The 17243-nt window shown below is 40.2% G+C and overlaps 1 protein-coding gene across 1 annotated transcript in view; it reads left to right on the top strand.

Moving 5' to 3' along the window:
• alk (ALK receptor tyrosine kinase) overlaps positions 1-17243 on the top strand; it is a 137084-nt gene that overhangs the window by 60476 nt on the left and 59365 nt on the right. The window contains exons 2-4 of the mRNA XM_061302036.1: positions 3208-3312; positions 4024-4173; positions 14546-14750. Coding sequence (XP_061158020.1) covers positions 3208-3312; positions 4024-4173; positions 14546-14750 — 460 coding nt within the window. The remainder of the gene's footprint in view (positions 1-3207; positions 3313-4023; positions 4174-14545; positions 14751-17243) is intronic.

Genomic DNA, 17243 nt, shown 5'->3' with positions numbered 1-17243 from the left:
TTTCTTGTCTAATTCATTTTGTGTTTGCCTTGAGAGACCTCACCGATATTTATACAGATCATTGAACTGTCTTCAATGTTCCCCTATTTCAAGGTTATCTGTTAAAGCCTAGCTGTTCTTTCATCAGACACTGTGAAAAGTGATGGCAGTGTCAGTGTAATGTCAAAAACTCAAAGCAGGCTTTAGTGACGTGTTTTCTTTTTTCCAAGCAAGAAAAGCTGCCTGCCGACCCACTCCTTGAACTAATGTAGAATATGTATGTGCTTCTGAGACTCTTTGCCTGTCCCTTGTTAAGATAGACACTCTGCAAGATGGAATTTTTGCTGTCTTCCCAAAATTCCCTGTGCAGATGATGTCATTGGTAGCCTCAAGTCAGGTTCTATGGGCAGTACTCATGACTTTGAGATGCGTCCTACATTTGAACACAAATCCACACTTGTTTACACGACAAGGCTCGTGCCAGCAATATGAATCTACGAGAGCGTTTGATAACTGCAGACTTACTAAAGATGTATCCACTATCATTGCTCCGACCTTTGTCACACTTTGAATGATACTGATCTAATTTTTATACCCTAAGCGGAAATGATTGGTGTCACCATGTTGACCTTTTAAAACATTCATTTTTTTTAGTATTTGATTGGAAAGATCCTTGGTCTAACTCAGGGGTCACCAACGGGGTGCCCACGGCACGGCCACAAGTTATCTCCAAAGAACCACGAGTAGTCCTTTTCTAAAAATAGCTCAACATTCATGTGACTTTGTGATCATGTGACTGGCAAGGATTTATAGAAATAAATTGTTGCATATTGATATATAGCCATCAACTAATTATTCTGAGAGTAAGAATTTGGTGATAACATGCAATGTTCAATTATTGAGGTTAAATTAAGCAACTTGACTAGAATTGTGTAAAAGTTCATTTTTAGCCAACATGAAGGGTCCTCCGATGCAAAATGAATGTGATGTTTTGTCGTCAGGAGTAGGCAGCCAATCTAAATCTCAGCTGCCTGGTTTGGAGGCAGGAGACTTTGATGACCATTTAATAGGGCGTCACTCAATCGGGCAGGTAATCTATTTATTTAGACAGTAATGTATGTATCCAAAGGTACATCTCTAACTAATCGGCAAAAAAAAAAAAAGGGATAATCAACATGTGGGAAGACAAGGAGTATGAATATCCAAGAGTGTACAACGTGTCCGAATCATTTCCATTTCAGTTAGCTCTGATCACTGCAACTCACCATCCAGTTGTGAGCCTTCTTTTTCAAACATCTCTTTTAAATAAAGAAAATAAACTGAATTAAATCAAATGAAATGAAAAAAAAGACTCAGTTAATGAATTAGATGGATTAATACAATTTGATAGCTGTGATGGTCAGAGGGATTGCTCAAAGCACTGCAGCATCTTCAGGCTTTCCTTTGCCATTCCATTTTCACACATTTTGACCACATACAGATATACAGACTTGAGGTGCAATGTGATTGCTATTCTATTGCCTGAGGGTAAGATTTGGCTTTCTGTTCTGTTCAGTTCAGTTCAGTACATTACACTGCATGCTTATTGTTTGGCAAGTAGGCAAAGGAAAGATTTGGAAAAACCCAGAGGTTCGCAATCTTCTGGTGTGGTTCTATTTCACGATAGGCAAACATGTATTAAATGTGGAATGTACCATGTGTTACAGGCAAGCCCTTTTTCTTTCCATGATTGAATTCACACACCACCAAGGTTGACCTTGGACAAACCTAATTGTATACTATGTCTCCATATGGCAGACCTGAGAGAAATAGAACTTTGCCCAAACCGTTTCTGCTGTTTTCAGGGCCACGGAAGAGAATGTTTACAATCAATGGCCTCTTTAAGGCTCATTTAAACTGATTGATTCATGCGTCCGCTTCTTTGGCTGTGGTTTATTGGACTGTGACTGTCTTCTAATTAAGCAAGGACTTTGGAGAAAGAGGGGCTAAGCAAATGATGGTGGTACCACAAGGCACTTTAGGCACAAGGTATACACACAAAGTTGCATCCATCGATTGACAATGATAGGCCCCGGAATGTTCTTGTGATAGTGTGGGAGTCTCGGAGTTAACCCCCCAGGTCATATTAGTCATATCAAGCAAATGATCCACAATTGAAATACATAAATCCTCTTCCCGCTTGTACTGACGCAGTAGCGGTAAATCATTTGGAAACTCCTTCCATTTCAAATGGTCTCATCCACATCAATAAATTCAAGTTATAACCTTGTGATAAATTCACAGCTGTGGACTGAAAGTCATCTCAGGTTATAAAACCTCATCTACATCATCAAGCTGACTGAGAAGATAGCAAAATGCGCAAAGCTCTTATCTGGGCAAAAGATGAACAAGACTGTAATATGTAGGAAAACATAATCTGTTATAATCATTTTCTTACCAAATGATTCCTTCTTTATTTCTTCAATACTCAAGTGTTCATCTACAATTTATGGAACATTTTAAATTAGGAAAAAAATAGTTGAAGGTTTTCCCAAACTTTGGATTGATACTGATAGGATTCATCAAAAATGCATTCTTTGGCAGATTATTTATGAGATGAAATATGATCAAGCTTATTATTAAATGGAGTCCAAGAAATAGAAGCACAAGGCGGAGTGGCAGGCCACAAAGTGTCCAAGCAGAAATGGGTCGCAAGTCAGACGAACGGACCAGGAGTGATGGAAATACAGGGTAGAAGGAGCAGAGTTAACGAGCCGCTGCGGTAAGGAGCAGCAGGCGCCAGCAATCCAAGCTGATCACTGATAACGGGACGGGAGGGGCAGGAGCAGAGAAACGGAACTGTCCATGGTGCTGATGGCGCCGACGTGACATACAATTGAAAAAAAAAGCTACATTTGTTAACAAAGGCGACGATTTATCTGTTAGGGACTTTAAACGATACTTTAAGGTAGTAGTGATTGAAAAATGAAGCTTCAGACTCGCTTCATACACAAGTTGTTGTATTTTCTGACCCACTCTGTGTTCGACTTTGGGCTGAAAGTACACCCACTCTTTATTTAAACCCAGAGAAGTCAAAAATACAACAATTGGTTTGTGAAGCACATTTGAAGATTATTCACCCATCCCAACATATGTGATGTTTACCAAATGAAAATATTTGGACTGATGCATATGCCAAGAAACTAAAGTGCACACTGGATACATATGAACTGTTTTCTTGCTTTACAGGTGAGTCACCATCTGGGAGCTTTGGCATTCCTCAAGGCTACTGGAGCTTTTCCTGGGTAGCTGAGGATGATCTGAGCTTTCCCAACAAATGGATGCCCATGTCAGGTGAGTTGGACATTGTTAACCTTGCTCAGCACAATAGACAGGCCCTCTCTTTCTCTCTCTCTCTCTCTCTCGCTCGCTCTCTCTCTCTCTCGCTCTCTCTGTCTTTTTGCTCTCTCTTTCTCTCTGCTCTCTCGTGAGAGGAATTGGGCCAATGCAAAAGAAAAATTATAACAGCGCAAGTATTCATCAGAAATCTTTCCAAGGCCAATATAAAATCAATGAAGCAGCAATGGTGTTGTTACTAAAAGTCCACCCTCTATTTTTTCACCCCGACATATTAGACATTTTGTAAAAGATTATGCCTTGCTAGGAATTGACAACTATATATTTGTAGCAAATAAAAATGGTCATCTCCATGACATCACTGAATAAATGCCCCGCCCCGGTTGATGAATGTGTGTTGGGTCAGGTCAATGTCATGAAGGGCTCATTAGTAAATCTGCCATCAGCTGTCAACCTCAAGCTGTCTTTCCATTTGCTCGAAAGCCTCCCCAATGACCCTCCTCAATTTGGGACTTTGCCCCGGGAGAATAACTTGGCAATCAAAGGAGAATACATTGTTTTGGGTGCCCTGGATTTGGTCCGAGTCTATCGCCTCTTTGCTGACGGCACTTGCCTCTCTCATGTGAATTGCTTGTCCAGTCATACTTTGCTTATGCTACTGCAACTGTTCTCTTTTGACCTTACTGTTTGTTTGTTTGTTTGTTCTAGATTCCCTGTGCGACAGAAGCAACACATGTGAGCAGAATGTCGCTGGTATCCTTGAGTTTACATGGAGCATAGTGGCTACAGGGGACACACGGGAAGAGCAGAATCAAAAGAGCGAAAAACGGGCAGGAAGTCCCCAAGGGTGGGAGGAAGGTAAGAGCCAAGGTATTGCACACACACACACACACACACACACACACACACACCCACCCCATTACAGGGGAGTTTCACTTTCCATTACGTATCCCCTGTTTGCACTCCACATTATGGAGTAGCGGCCATCCTTTACTTTGAGTGCCCCGGTGATTTTCAAGCATCGCGCTTTGGTCTAAAAAAAAACAAAAAACAGTAGGCAACGTTTGGAAAAAGCTATTTAGATCATATCATTTCTTGAGCGGATGCTTTTGAAGGCTCAGAACACAGTTTACTGGATGGGTATTTTACCATTTCCATATTATCAAACATGATTCATTTTCATTCCTTGGAAGATACTAAGAAAACAGGTTCTGGCGTTTTATCTCCAGAGATGAGGATGAAATGGGGGCTGGGACGTAATTATCTATGTCTGTATTTTTGCCAGAGTAAAATGAAATGTTGAAGCATTAGCCTATTATCCCCAATGATTATTTTGCTGGAACGTAACTGCAGAGCTTTTTGTATGTTTATTGAATTTTAATTTTCTCATACAACACTCACTACCCCGGTGGCTTTAGCAATAGACTAACCTCACTGACAGACTGAAAGGCTTTATTTTATATACCATAAAAGTGCACTTCTTAGCCGACCGAGCATGCACTTGGAAACCGGCGCTCTTGTTCTGCCACTCTAAACTTTATGAAACAGTTTGCTGCTCGGTATCAATGAGAAAAATCCCCGTCTTTCATTGTCTGTAAGTGCAAACCAGAGTTGCACTAGCTTAAGCGCATTCACAAAGTATGTATACTCGTAAAAGCGTTACAGTGCCTCTTTGAAAATGACATCAAATATTGAAATGAATTCAATCATTATTCTCAGTTCCAAACAATTTGGGTACTTTCAAATCATCATAATATTTTCATTTTTGAAGATAAGCCTGCTTTTCTTAAACACAACGAGCATCCGATTTTTCTGCCAGTTGGGGGGGCGTTGTACATAAATCAAACATGTCATCACTGTTGTAATTCATTACAACTACTGGAACTACTGTCTGAGTACACCATCCATTATTTTTACCTACTTCAATTTTATTCTGCTCAATTTTTGAAGGCACCCCCCCAAGAGGTTTTTCCCTCTACCTCTCATTTCCCAGATACCTTTGTCCCACTTGATAAGTCACTGCTAATGATCTACTATGGATTAGTGAAGGTTGCGCTTCTCTTGTCATCAATGATTGAACCTTGAGGGGGTCATCTGATCCAAAAGGTTCGTGCATCATGAAGAAAAGAGAGTATTGTGAGACTCATTTGTAATGCACAGTGTAACCTTGAGGTTCTCCAGTGCCTGGTGTTTTCCCTCTGTCAAATTCATCGCCAGTGAAGCGGACAACCCTTTCAATCAATATTCCATTCAATGATCTTCCTTCTGCTTGTTAGGTAAACCGCCCAGGACTAGATGTATTTTTATTTATTTTTTACTGACAGTCCTAAAATAGTGGTGATGAAATATACTTTGTAATTTAATGATGAAGGCAGTTTGTTGAACAGTTAATAATTTTTTTTTTTTTTTTTTTTTTTACTACCGTTAATTGTATTTTGTGTTTGCATTTCAATGAACACATTTCTATTCAGAAACCCAACTAAAATCCTATTAAAAATGTCAAGAAGTTTTCACTTTGCCTTAAGCAAATGATTGATCTTTAAAAGCCACGTTAATCCCCTTTTCAAGGGTCAATGTATTCCAGACTCAATTCCATGCCAATATGTCCTTACGCAACCCACCTGCCTATTGATCCGAGTATACTGAGCATAAAGCCAATCAGGCTGGGCTCTGTTTTCATAGATAGGGCATGTGCGCTCGGGCGGAAAAACATTGATGGCCACTTTGGGGAGCTATCATCACAGCGTGTGACGTCCATCCTGAGATGGTAGCATTCTGTGCTCGCCCATCATTTCCAAAAACGATTTCATTAAAAGAATTATTGTCATCTACAGTATGTGGGCAGGAGAAATGGGGCATGTGACACATGAACCATAAGCTTGGAAGACCCTCCCCACGGGTGATCTGTGGTCGCCATGACCAACTTTACTTGATACTTGATTGCAGTTCCTCATAAAGGTCCGCTTCCATCTTCTGCATGGACTCCAGCGAGTCTATTACTGATTCTGCAATGTCAAAGGCTGTGCGTTTCTCGCATGCTAATTCTAAAGGAGGAAATGGAGCCGCTTTCTTTGGCTGGTGATCTGTATTCCCAATTTATTTTATATGTTTTTCTTATTTATTGATACAGCTTTGTCTCCCACGTTCTCCTCACGCAGTGTCCAAGAAAAAAAAAGGATAATGGCGCTTCCGTCTGCTCCTGTGAACTTTTTATCCTGTACCATCCCAATCGCGTGAATAAAAGTAGACTCATGGGAATTTCACGGGATGTCAATCTATAGACTGCAGAAATGTCTTCTGATGTCTTTGTTCCGTTACGAGCCCGAGCTGCGGTGTTTTGAACGTGCTACACCTGTTTGATGCTCTCCTGAGGGAGTCTCGTCACAAGACCATCACAATAAGCAAATTGACTGGAGACAAAAGCAGGGATAAGTTCTCCTGGTCTGCTTGGAGAATGTAATAAGCCTTCCATCTGAATATCAATTTCAGTTGGTCAAAATGTGTTTTCGTGGTTGATTTGATGTCGTTCTTGCACTTAGTCGGCTCCTATTTAAATTCAGTCCAAATTTACAGCATCGCTCCTGTGCTCCACTATTGAACTTGAACTGGAAATGTTGTTTTTATTGGATATGAAGCGGTGCTTGAAAAGCTACCAACTGATGTCATTTACACAACACCGCACATAACAGCGTTTTCTCAGAAAATAGCCGTGGCATCTGACCCGCCGCTTAAGTACTGTGTACAGAATTTCGGTCTTTTAGCCAATGTTGGGCATTCGTTCAAAGAAGCAAGACCTGTCACCTAAGAGGTAGCTCGGCTTACTGTTTATATTAGACACCGTGTAGTGTAAAAAAAAAAAATGAACGGAAAATGTGCTGCTGTAATATTTGTCATTAGTTCCAAACAAGGAAATAAATGAGGCGAAATTATTACGAGCTGATCCTTTGGGCAAAGTGATACTGAGTCTGATGACTGAAAGAGTCAGTCACTCAGTCAGTCAGTGGCTTTACACAGATGTTCCAATTGTACTGTACTTCCACATCCTCGCTAGGCTCCATATTTACCCAGCCAAAATAACATCAGTGCTGTGGAAGGCTTCCTATTCCCATTTATGAGTTCATTATAAATTCATCACTGACAAGAGACAAAAAATGATGAATCAGAAGAGAGGACAAAAATGATGGCAATGCATGAAAGCCAAAAGGATAATAAAATTATATTTAAATCTGACTTACACTGTCAAACGAAGACTGGGTAAAAATAAGTCTGGGGATGAAAGGGCGGGCGGGCGTTCGGGGGTAGAGGGTTATTCAAGGAAAGACCCACATTTGGCATCATCACACTTCTATAGACTACTTCATACAATAGATGGGAAGCGGAGGATAAATGAACAAGCCACTGATATACAAAAAAGATGGGAGCAAATGGTGCTCGAGATTTGATAAGCCTCGTTTCTATTAGCACTGACACAACATTCATCTCCGCCTCTAGTCAAAAGCCTTTTCTTACAAACAATTTGGGGATTTTCAAAAAAAAAAAGAAAGGAATCTGTCAGGCTTCAATTGTGGCTTATTTGAAAAGAAAACTCGATTTTCAAAAGTCAATGTAACACTTGAATACTGCAGGCTATAGCTGCAGTATATTTTCATCTCATTACGTTTTCTTGCATTGTTCTGGTTTTTGTTTACTTGTTTTGAAATGATTATTTCTTAACTGTGGTGGTGTTTTTTTTGTTATTTTAAAAGAAAAAACACGACCGAAAACGTGCTTTTATAAAAATGGGGATGAAAGAAAGAGTCCTGGTGTCTGCTGCACACTTTGCATCCTTCCATTTTGTTACAAAATGACAAATGACTAGCTATGGCATCGGGCACCGATGCAAACAATAGTTGTCACCACCAGCTCTTTGTTTAATTATGGCTTGGCTTTTGGGCTGCCCTCACCATAATAACATGAATCATGTTGGGCTGGAATCACCCTTTGCCTCTTGCTTGCCGTGTTTTGTAGGTTGTTGCATTGTGATGGTGGGTGGGATGAGAACACACAATTGACTATTGACACTAATGAGAAAAAAGATATCTCCCTCACCGCACTCCAGGCAGTGCTGTCAAAGCGGATTGCTCGCGCCAAGTACGGCGTGAAAAAGCGAGTGGACAGAGCTGAAAGTTGTTGGCTGTGTGATGAATGCACCTGGAAGCAATATGCTGCAGGGCCTGATATGATACATCTGTAACAAGGTTCAGTCAAAGGGTGAGAGGTCTTGTCCCTCCGGCCAGAAGCTCAAGGAAGTGGATGAAATCCTACGGTCGGTGTTGTTTCTCCTCACGGCACATGCCTGAAGGCGCAGTCATGGCTTCAATAGCCGTAATAAAACATTCCCTGAAATTGAAACCTTCGGAAAACCTCACAGGTCAGCCATGAAATTCAAGTACTTTATGTAGCAGCGATTTCTCTCTGTGTCTCTGGTAAGAAATCACCCTTCATCCAACATGAAATCAAATCAAATGAATTCAAACCTTGCAATCATAAGCGCCGACATGTTTAAACACCAAAGGAATCACGCCGTTTAATTTGCCGTCATGAAGATTGAATCGGTAAGTTTATGGGCTATTGCGAGCCAAATTGCATTCACACTTACGGCGAGAAAATAATTTCCTTCTAGCACGTAACTTGTCAACAAGTGACAGTAATGTTTCTAGTTCTGGCGTTCAGAAAACAATTTTCAAAGTCAGTCAGCCCATCTTGTTTTAAAATGGTGACGTTGCTATCAATCACACAGTGATCTTAAAAGTCGGATTGTAGTCGGATATTCTGGAAACTTTTCACGTAGAAAGGTCTAAAAATATCAGACTGAGCTGAATCATAGTGTTTGGTATTCAACAATGCTACCGGGACACAACCATGGACACTGAGACTCAACCCTCTGGGAACTGTAGACACTTTGTTTAATGAACTGCAGAGGGAAAACATGCAAACATCAGTGCCGGCCGGGCACTAGTCTAGTGTGAACCGACCGATGCTATATCTTGCTGCCCTATATATCATTACAATGGCCACGCTAATGCAGCAGAGATGTTTAACTGTTTTTGAACTGAACTTTGCCCCTTCTCTAGACCCCAATTGTGTTGCACCAGTATTAAAAGGTGGCTACTTGCCATTAGCTGCAAGAAATCTCATCCATCATCCACTAAGGTGCTTTTTTTTTTTTTGGCCTGCCTAATACTTGGTTATGAGACACGCAGGGAGAAAATACGCATTGGGTTAAATCGATATAAGATACATAATGACGACTGATCAGGGTGCAAAACAGTGTTGAAATGAGTCAAATAAGATTATCTAAGATTATAATCTTGAGTAGTCGCAGATACAGAAACCAAGTGCTGATATCACTACTGTGAAATGTCATCCGTCCCCTCAAACAATGACAGATCATTTGATTCAATTGAGCATTTTCCCTTCAAATTGCATGAAACTAATGGCACATTTATAGTCTTCTATGTTTAATAATACAATTTTAAATGCATTTACATTATACCACTTTTATTTCAAAGTCCAAGTCTGCTTTATTGTCAATTTCTTCATATGCCAAAGAAATCGAAACGACCTTCCCACTATCCCACGGTGTGCTGCGGCTGAGATCTGAAGGGTTGGAGAAAATAAAAATGATTCCTCCTACAAGTACTCACCATTACAAAAAGAAGGTAAACATGAATGTCCAATAATATCTACCATGATGACCTTACTTCTGGGCACCGTTTCAAGCCTATCAAATGGCCTCCTAATTCTCTTTAAAAGCTTTATAAGTGTGCGTTTGGACATCCAAAGTGCTCTTACTGTTGAACTTTGGTGAAAGAAAAAAAAAGAACTATGGCCTAGAATGTTCCAAATCAATGACAGCTCCTTTTAAGACATCTTGGCACTGTTTATCACTGGTTAGCACGTCTGCCTCACAGTTCAGAGGTTGCAGGTTTGATTCCACCTCTGGCCCTTTGTGTTGAGTTTGCATCTTCTCCCCGAGCCTGCCTGCGTTGCTTTTCTGCAGGCACAAAGCAAACCGACAACAGTGACGATTCCGAGAGGCACAGCACGATGAGTGGCTCTCGGTGGAGTACATAAAAACAGAGAGCAACATAGATAGATTTGGGCCTCCGGGCGGGGTAGGTAGGGGGGGGTTGGCTCACTGCTAGTATATAAAGAAATATATAGCCTTCTGTTAAGACAGCCTCCACCTTATTTATGAGCCACCGTGATGCATTCCTTGTAGCGACACACCGCTTTTATGCCAAGATGGCTGTAACCAAAGATCTTTTGCAGGACTGGGAGCTTGCTAATACTGTGTTATGGTTTTTAACATTCTGACTGCTTTTTCAAATACGTTTGCAAGTGTTGGCAAAGGTAGTCAAAGCATGTTCACATGAAGTTTCGCCAACAGTTTACATGCTTTTTCGTGTCTCAAAGGAATTTGAACCAAATTCAAAATGTTGGCAAAGTTGTATTTTCAGATGATCTTCCAAAAAGCAAGTCAAGCGGATTTATGGACCAATAAAACCATGACTTCATTTGAAAAGGTAGCGGTATATGATGAAAAAATGTTTCTTTGTCTCAGCCATTTTCTCCATTCAATGCACGGACTTGAAATGGAGTTTTTGAATTGTTCTTGATCCAGTGTTCACATGCAGATAATTGTCACGTTCTTACATGAACAGTGCAACAAAGGGCTGTCAGAGTGTGTGTGTTCTCATGTGCCTTTCAAGATAACATACTTGAGAATGATCCCCTGTTAAGTGTGTATCGACCGGCCTCTAGTACTTTCACTTGATTATTTTTTCTACATCATCAAGCTTGTATGTTTTTATTTCAAACATAATGAAAAAACATTTCTAGTGGGGCTGTAACAAAACAACTGGTTCGTCAAGTTGCGGCTAAATTAAGAATGAGTGTTTATGTAGCTGGCAATAAGCATTTATTTAAATCCTCTAAACCTCCACTTTTATGTAGTATTTGTAATACTTACACACATTATAAAATGAGGGATTGACAGTCTCAAGTGATTATCTATATTTATTTACACTATATTTTTTTGTAAAAGTATTCGAGCAAAGTGGGTTTGTTTTGTTTTCTTTCTAAACATGAAATAGTTCATGCAGTCAGTCCACTGCTCACCATGCTTTTTCTGCTTTTTGCCATAAAATAAAACTTCAAGGCTTGTTGTTGAAAGCAGCATTTAGATGATCCCTGCATAGCGATCCAGGCAGGAGCTTTTGGCATAGGAAGGAAGGGTGGACTCTTTCCCGGTGGAGTGTAATCCATCAGCTCCTTTACCTCGCTGAGAGCCTGCTCTCTGTCTTTCGTGCACATTCAGTCCAGAGGCTAGTCATCCAAAACATTCATATAAACCAAGCCAGAGGAACAAAACCTCCCTCAGGTGTACGGGTGGCGTTCACATGCAAATTGTTTTTTTAATTGGGGCAAATGAATTCGACATCAAGATAAAACACAGATGCTTAATTCATCCGTTTTCCAGTTTGGAAGGAAGGAAGGATACATTTAGAAAAAAAACAAAAGACTGCCTTGGAGGAAAATACTGTTCTGAAATGATTTACCTTTACTGCCTTAATTTATTAGCCGATAATAGTTGCACCTCGAGTCATTTACACCTTGAGATTACCTTTCAGATGTTGATGAAGAGTGTTCAGCAAGCTACGCTATCTAGCTTCCCGCAGACCGTCTCGGGAGATGGGAGATATCGTCTTCCAAGAAACATTGGGGGCATGAACATTTTGTGTTCTCGGAGAATCTACTAATTGATGCATTCATTCATTTTTCTCTCGGCTTCAAAGAAACATTGTGCTCTACTTATGTTGAACGTTCACTTGACTTGCCGTGAAAATAAAAACCCTGGTCAAATTATGACATATTATATTATATATATATTATATATTATATTGATGCAGAAAAATCAGCGACTTGGTGTTGTAACACCAAAGGGGCCCAAACTCTCGGGCACAAATGCCTTGTCTATGGTTAAACATGACTTTAATTCGTTTTGTCTTTCACTTGCCGTTCATATTAAAGCTGTGCCAGTCGTTCATTTTATTCATGATGGTTTCATCCACCATTGCTGCGTTGTCACTTGCCAATTCTCACCAAGGCTGTCGGCCAAATCTTGGACTGTTAAATATCGCGTCATGAAGATGATTTTATTTTGTGTCGTCTACTTGTATGTTTATCGTGTACTGTGGGATGGAGGAAACGGAATTTCGCTTTCTTTGTGTGTCTTGACATATGAAGGGATTGACAATAAAGCTGACTTTGACTTTGATGATGAGGACCGCACAAAGTTTGGGATTCATGTGGAGGAACAGGAATATGGCATGGTGCTAGTTCACATGAATAGTTTTGATTTTGACCTAATTATAGTCATATCTTTCTTTTCTGACCAGTTCTTCTAAGAGTAGAGTGGGTAAGATGAGAGGTGCTGAATGGATCGAATGTGCAAAGGTACAGAAAGGTGGTTGAGCAGTTCAGAGTTCAGGACAGTTCAAAAACAAAAACTCCATGACTCTGCATGAGCCAGTGACTCACTCCCTTTCCGTGAAGAATGCTGATAGTGTCCTGAAAAACTGCTTTGAGATTTTTTTTTTAATTTTTTATGAAAGACTATGGCAGGTGATTTGCTGCTTAGCACATTTCTCGAGACCATCTTGACACCTGCAAAATGTAAACCTCATACTGGGACGTCAAAACATGATGATAAGTCAAAATGTTAGTACAATGGAGACGACCATAGTATTGAGGCAATAGATTTGTCTTGACTTCCTAATTATGAGAACAATTTTGGGATTGCTCGGAAATGGCCAGAGTCATTTACGTATGTTTGCGCCATCATTCTGCCTTTCACTTCAAGATACATAAAGAAGCATATTTGTCTGAATCTTCCATCTATGGATTTCCTCATTTGCCGCTACAATAGAACCTGTTCCTGGCATCTATTTCAATATGCTATTTGTTGTTGGTAATAATATCGTTTTGTTCAGGCCAAAATCCCTTCCAGGCTGAGTTCAAAGCTTTTACATCAAATCTGTGCTGGCTAAGCAGCAAAAATATGCTCTCCACACAGCACTTGGACAAGCCGAGTAGCCAAGTGGATCTTTTGTCCAAGGATCTGTGTTAATGTGGGAAAAGGGCCGCTGAGACTAATAAAGCACAATAACATACAGGGAATAAGTAGGAAGGGAAAGGATAGATTTGAGAGGAAAAAAATGAACTACACTATATAGCAGCCGTGATGTCTTGTGACTGCAGTCATATAAATAAGACGAGAACAATTGAATAATATGAATACGAGTAGCAGTTATAAAAGAGTCGATGACCTCGCGGTGACATCATAATAGGAAATATCATTTGCAAGATTCAGTTGAGCCACAACCAGCATTTGAATCTTTCATATCCTTTCCCGTCCACTCCAGCACAGCCTATGAATTGCATATTGCCACCACTAATGGGAAAACACGCTTTAAGTACAAGTGTGGCGATACACAAGGAGACATGTGACCCACTTTGAGAAGTATACTTTAACACAATCGGATCCTTAGCGAGCTGCTTTTACTATTATCTGCTCTGTAATGAGAATAAAAAAGAAATAGCAACTGTGTTACAAACTATTTGAATATCAAGTTGTTGTTTATGTTTTTTTAGCACGGCAAACTATTTTCAATGCGAGAGCAAAATAATCCAAACTGTCACAGCATCTTTATCTCCGATGCCTCCCGGGAATAATGAAATGTATTAATTCTGTCAGATTGAGCTTTGCAATTTTAATTTCCACTCATCAACAATAGATTCATGAGCAGGGTGTATTAAACATTTATATTCTTTTCAAGTTAAAAACTCTTTGTGATCCACCTCACACACTCACTTCCTGCCTGAATGAGCACAATACGTTCGAAAGTGAAATGAGACTTCATATAAATGCAAGAAAAAAAAAAAAAAACCTTCTTTGATTTTTTTTTTTCCTTTTTAACTTTTTCCCTGGCAAGGCTCTTATTGGCTGTTTGATTTCATACATTTTCATCAAGTGCTTTAGTTCCCTCCAACGTTGTTTAAATCAAGCATTCATATTCATCAAATGCTTACCATTTTTTGCAATTTCTATGAATCCATTTTTAGCAGAGTGAAAATGATGTTGTGTGTTCTGGTTTTGTGCTCATACCCTTTTCTGTCTTCCTAGGTCAGTTTTTTTGGGTGAACGGTTCCAACTTTGGAGGGCCCTGGGCGCTGAGCCCTTGGTTGTGGAGTGGCCCAACTCCCTGCAGCATCGACATGGCTTTGTACCTGGACCCCAAGCAAAATGGCCAATACACCATATGGGTCATTGAGCGGGACAAGCCACAACTTGCTCTCTTCTCAACGGACACCTTACCTCCTATGACAGGGTGAGTACTGGTTTCTTGTTGACAAAATTCCAAATATTAACTTGAATAAGAATAATGAAGACGTCCCATGCTTCCTTCATTCGTCACATCTAACGTTAAATCTGCACATATCACCTTTGAAAAAAGATGGATTTACATTTCTATTGCTAAATCTGCATTGTCTATCGGGAACGCTGATAATTCCATCGTTTTTTCCTTCAAAAATATTTCAATAACACATCACTGTTTGGTTAAATGAATGAGCAAGAAGCACGCACTGTATCGTTCACTCCATGAAAAAGAAATGATTTGAATTCATCTCAACGTACAATCCCCAACATATATCGGAATTGAATGATTTGGGTTTCAGGGCGTGAAGGTAGATTGTTTTCGACATGTTTGGCAATCTGGTGAAGCCGTTGATGTGGCTTTCATCTCTCTTTTATCAATGTTGTTTACATATCGTAAGTAGATATCCGTAGAAGCAAACAGCTTTAGGCAGCGCAGCGATAGCATGCTTTTTCACATGTGTGACAGATGAGTGCACTCATTTGTAGTCAAAATGTGTCATCCACCCACATCATTTCTGTCTCTGCTCTTTTGAGACATATTCACAACAACCCTGTTCCGAGGATGGGGGTGGTAAGGCGCTGAATTGTTGAGAAAAGATGGTAGAGAGTAAGAAAAGGAAGCCAATTGTGATCAATTTACTAATTGTCAACGTGTGCACTTGCGTTTTAATTTTCATTGTGTTTGTCAAGATGGAAACAAGCCATGCTTGTGGATTATCATTTGGCAGAAGGCCCTTTGTTATGAACAATTGAGATGTGCTTAAAACAAACATATCGCACTTTATTGTGCGTTGTGACTTTCTCACTTCATTGACTTGCATGAAAACAAATGACACAACAATTCATACAAATTAGAAGGAATCAGATGTATGCTGCTTTTTAACCGAGTCATTACACACATTATTACGTACATGAGTGTTTTTCCCCCAAACTAGAATATAAACTGCTCATTTGAGGATAGTGATTTTCAGATAAGAATATTTGTTTCGGAAACAGATGGATTGATTATGTTCAGCGCTCAATGGACATCGGAAAATTGTCCTTTTCCATTACATCCATTATTATCTACTGTAAGTACGTTTGACAAATGTACATGACGGCAGAAGAAGAACAATATAAAAAGCTAAGTTAGTCAGCACTTAGCATAAAGTGACGAAAAAGGCTTTACTTTTTAATCGAGTTGAGATTCACAAATTGGGTTGAGACTCAAAAGTCTGCACGTTGTAGCACCCTTACTAACCAGAGGCACACAAAATAATTGTAATTGACGGTAAACCATTTCATTTCATTTCCACTGGAAAGTAAGTCGGCAAATTGCTATTGTTGAGGTTTATTTTCCGTATTTCCTTCTCCCCGATTGAGGAGCACTCGGCCAGTACGTCTGCTAATTTGTCATCCACCCTAATTGTCTGGGAGCAAAACATTAGAGCCTCACGTAAGCACTATTAGCCTATCCAGAAATGAAATATTTCTGGTGATCCTCGTCTTACACAGTCTACATCCTGTTTACACCTTCATCCTTTCTCCAGTTTCCAGCTTTTGCTGACGGGTCACATCAAGCGCCTTACAGTTGTTCCAGAAAGTCAACTAAACTCTTAAAAGTGTCGGTTGAACTTTCAAAAGAAAACGTGCCTCAATTTTGCGATAACCATTTTCATATACGACGTGTTCTGTTTCCACACATCTTGAATCTACGTGCGCCCGCTCTCCAGTTGACTCACTCATACTTGAAGCTAAGAGTTTTTCTTATGCCTTTTTGTTTTTCATCATAAATGGCGGAATTGAAAAGCCATTTGGACACTCGTGCTCCTGATGTCCCCGCTCGATGTTAATGGATCGACTCGTGTCGTCCGTGTAGAATTCAGCCTTTCCCAGTAAGCAGCTTTAATGCGTCACTCTGAAACGGACAGGGAATAAGTCTATTCCACTATTGTGCCTCTGCCTCACACACCTTCCCTGTGTGAAAGTGGCTACAATTAGACGTGTGCTGAGGTCAGCGCCACAACCTTTCTAGGATCATGCGCAGTGAATCTCAGGTGTTAAAGTTCACAGGCTGCCCGTGGCTGCTGGCGTTTTGTCTCCTTTATGGCTCTCATACTACAGGAGCCAATAAATTTCCAGGTGGACAAGAACTCGCCATCCCGCATCAATCCTCGAAATACAAGACGGCAAGCTCGGAGTAGGCTAGGGAGTGACAGGGTAAAAATGACACTTACATTTATCACTTCAGTTGTAAGACGTTCAGAATTGCTCTGCACATTGAAGCTATACTCTGAAGTCACAAATGAGGAAAACAGTAAACAACAACACTGGCTTTGGCCATCAGCCAGTAAACTGTGCGACAGCAGTCCCCTTAAATGTCACATTTTAAATAGCGTGAAGGGGTGAGGAGAACTGACTCACCGAGTTGTCTTTACTCCTGATGGCTGTAAAAATCATAATT

Source organism: Syngnathus typhle, linkage group LG16, assembly GCF_033458585.1.
Source record: "Syngnathus typhle isolate RoL2023-S1 ecotype Sweden linkage group LG16, RoL_Styp_1.0, whole genome shotgun sequence".
Lineage (NCBI taxonomy): Eukaryota > Metazoa > Chordata > Actinopteri > Syngnathiformes > Syngnathidae > Syngnathus > Syngnathus typhle.
Note: the sequence above shows the minus strand (reverse complement) of the source record. Positions and strands in the feature narration are given on the sequence as shown.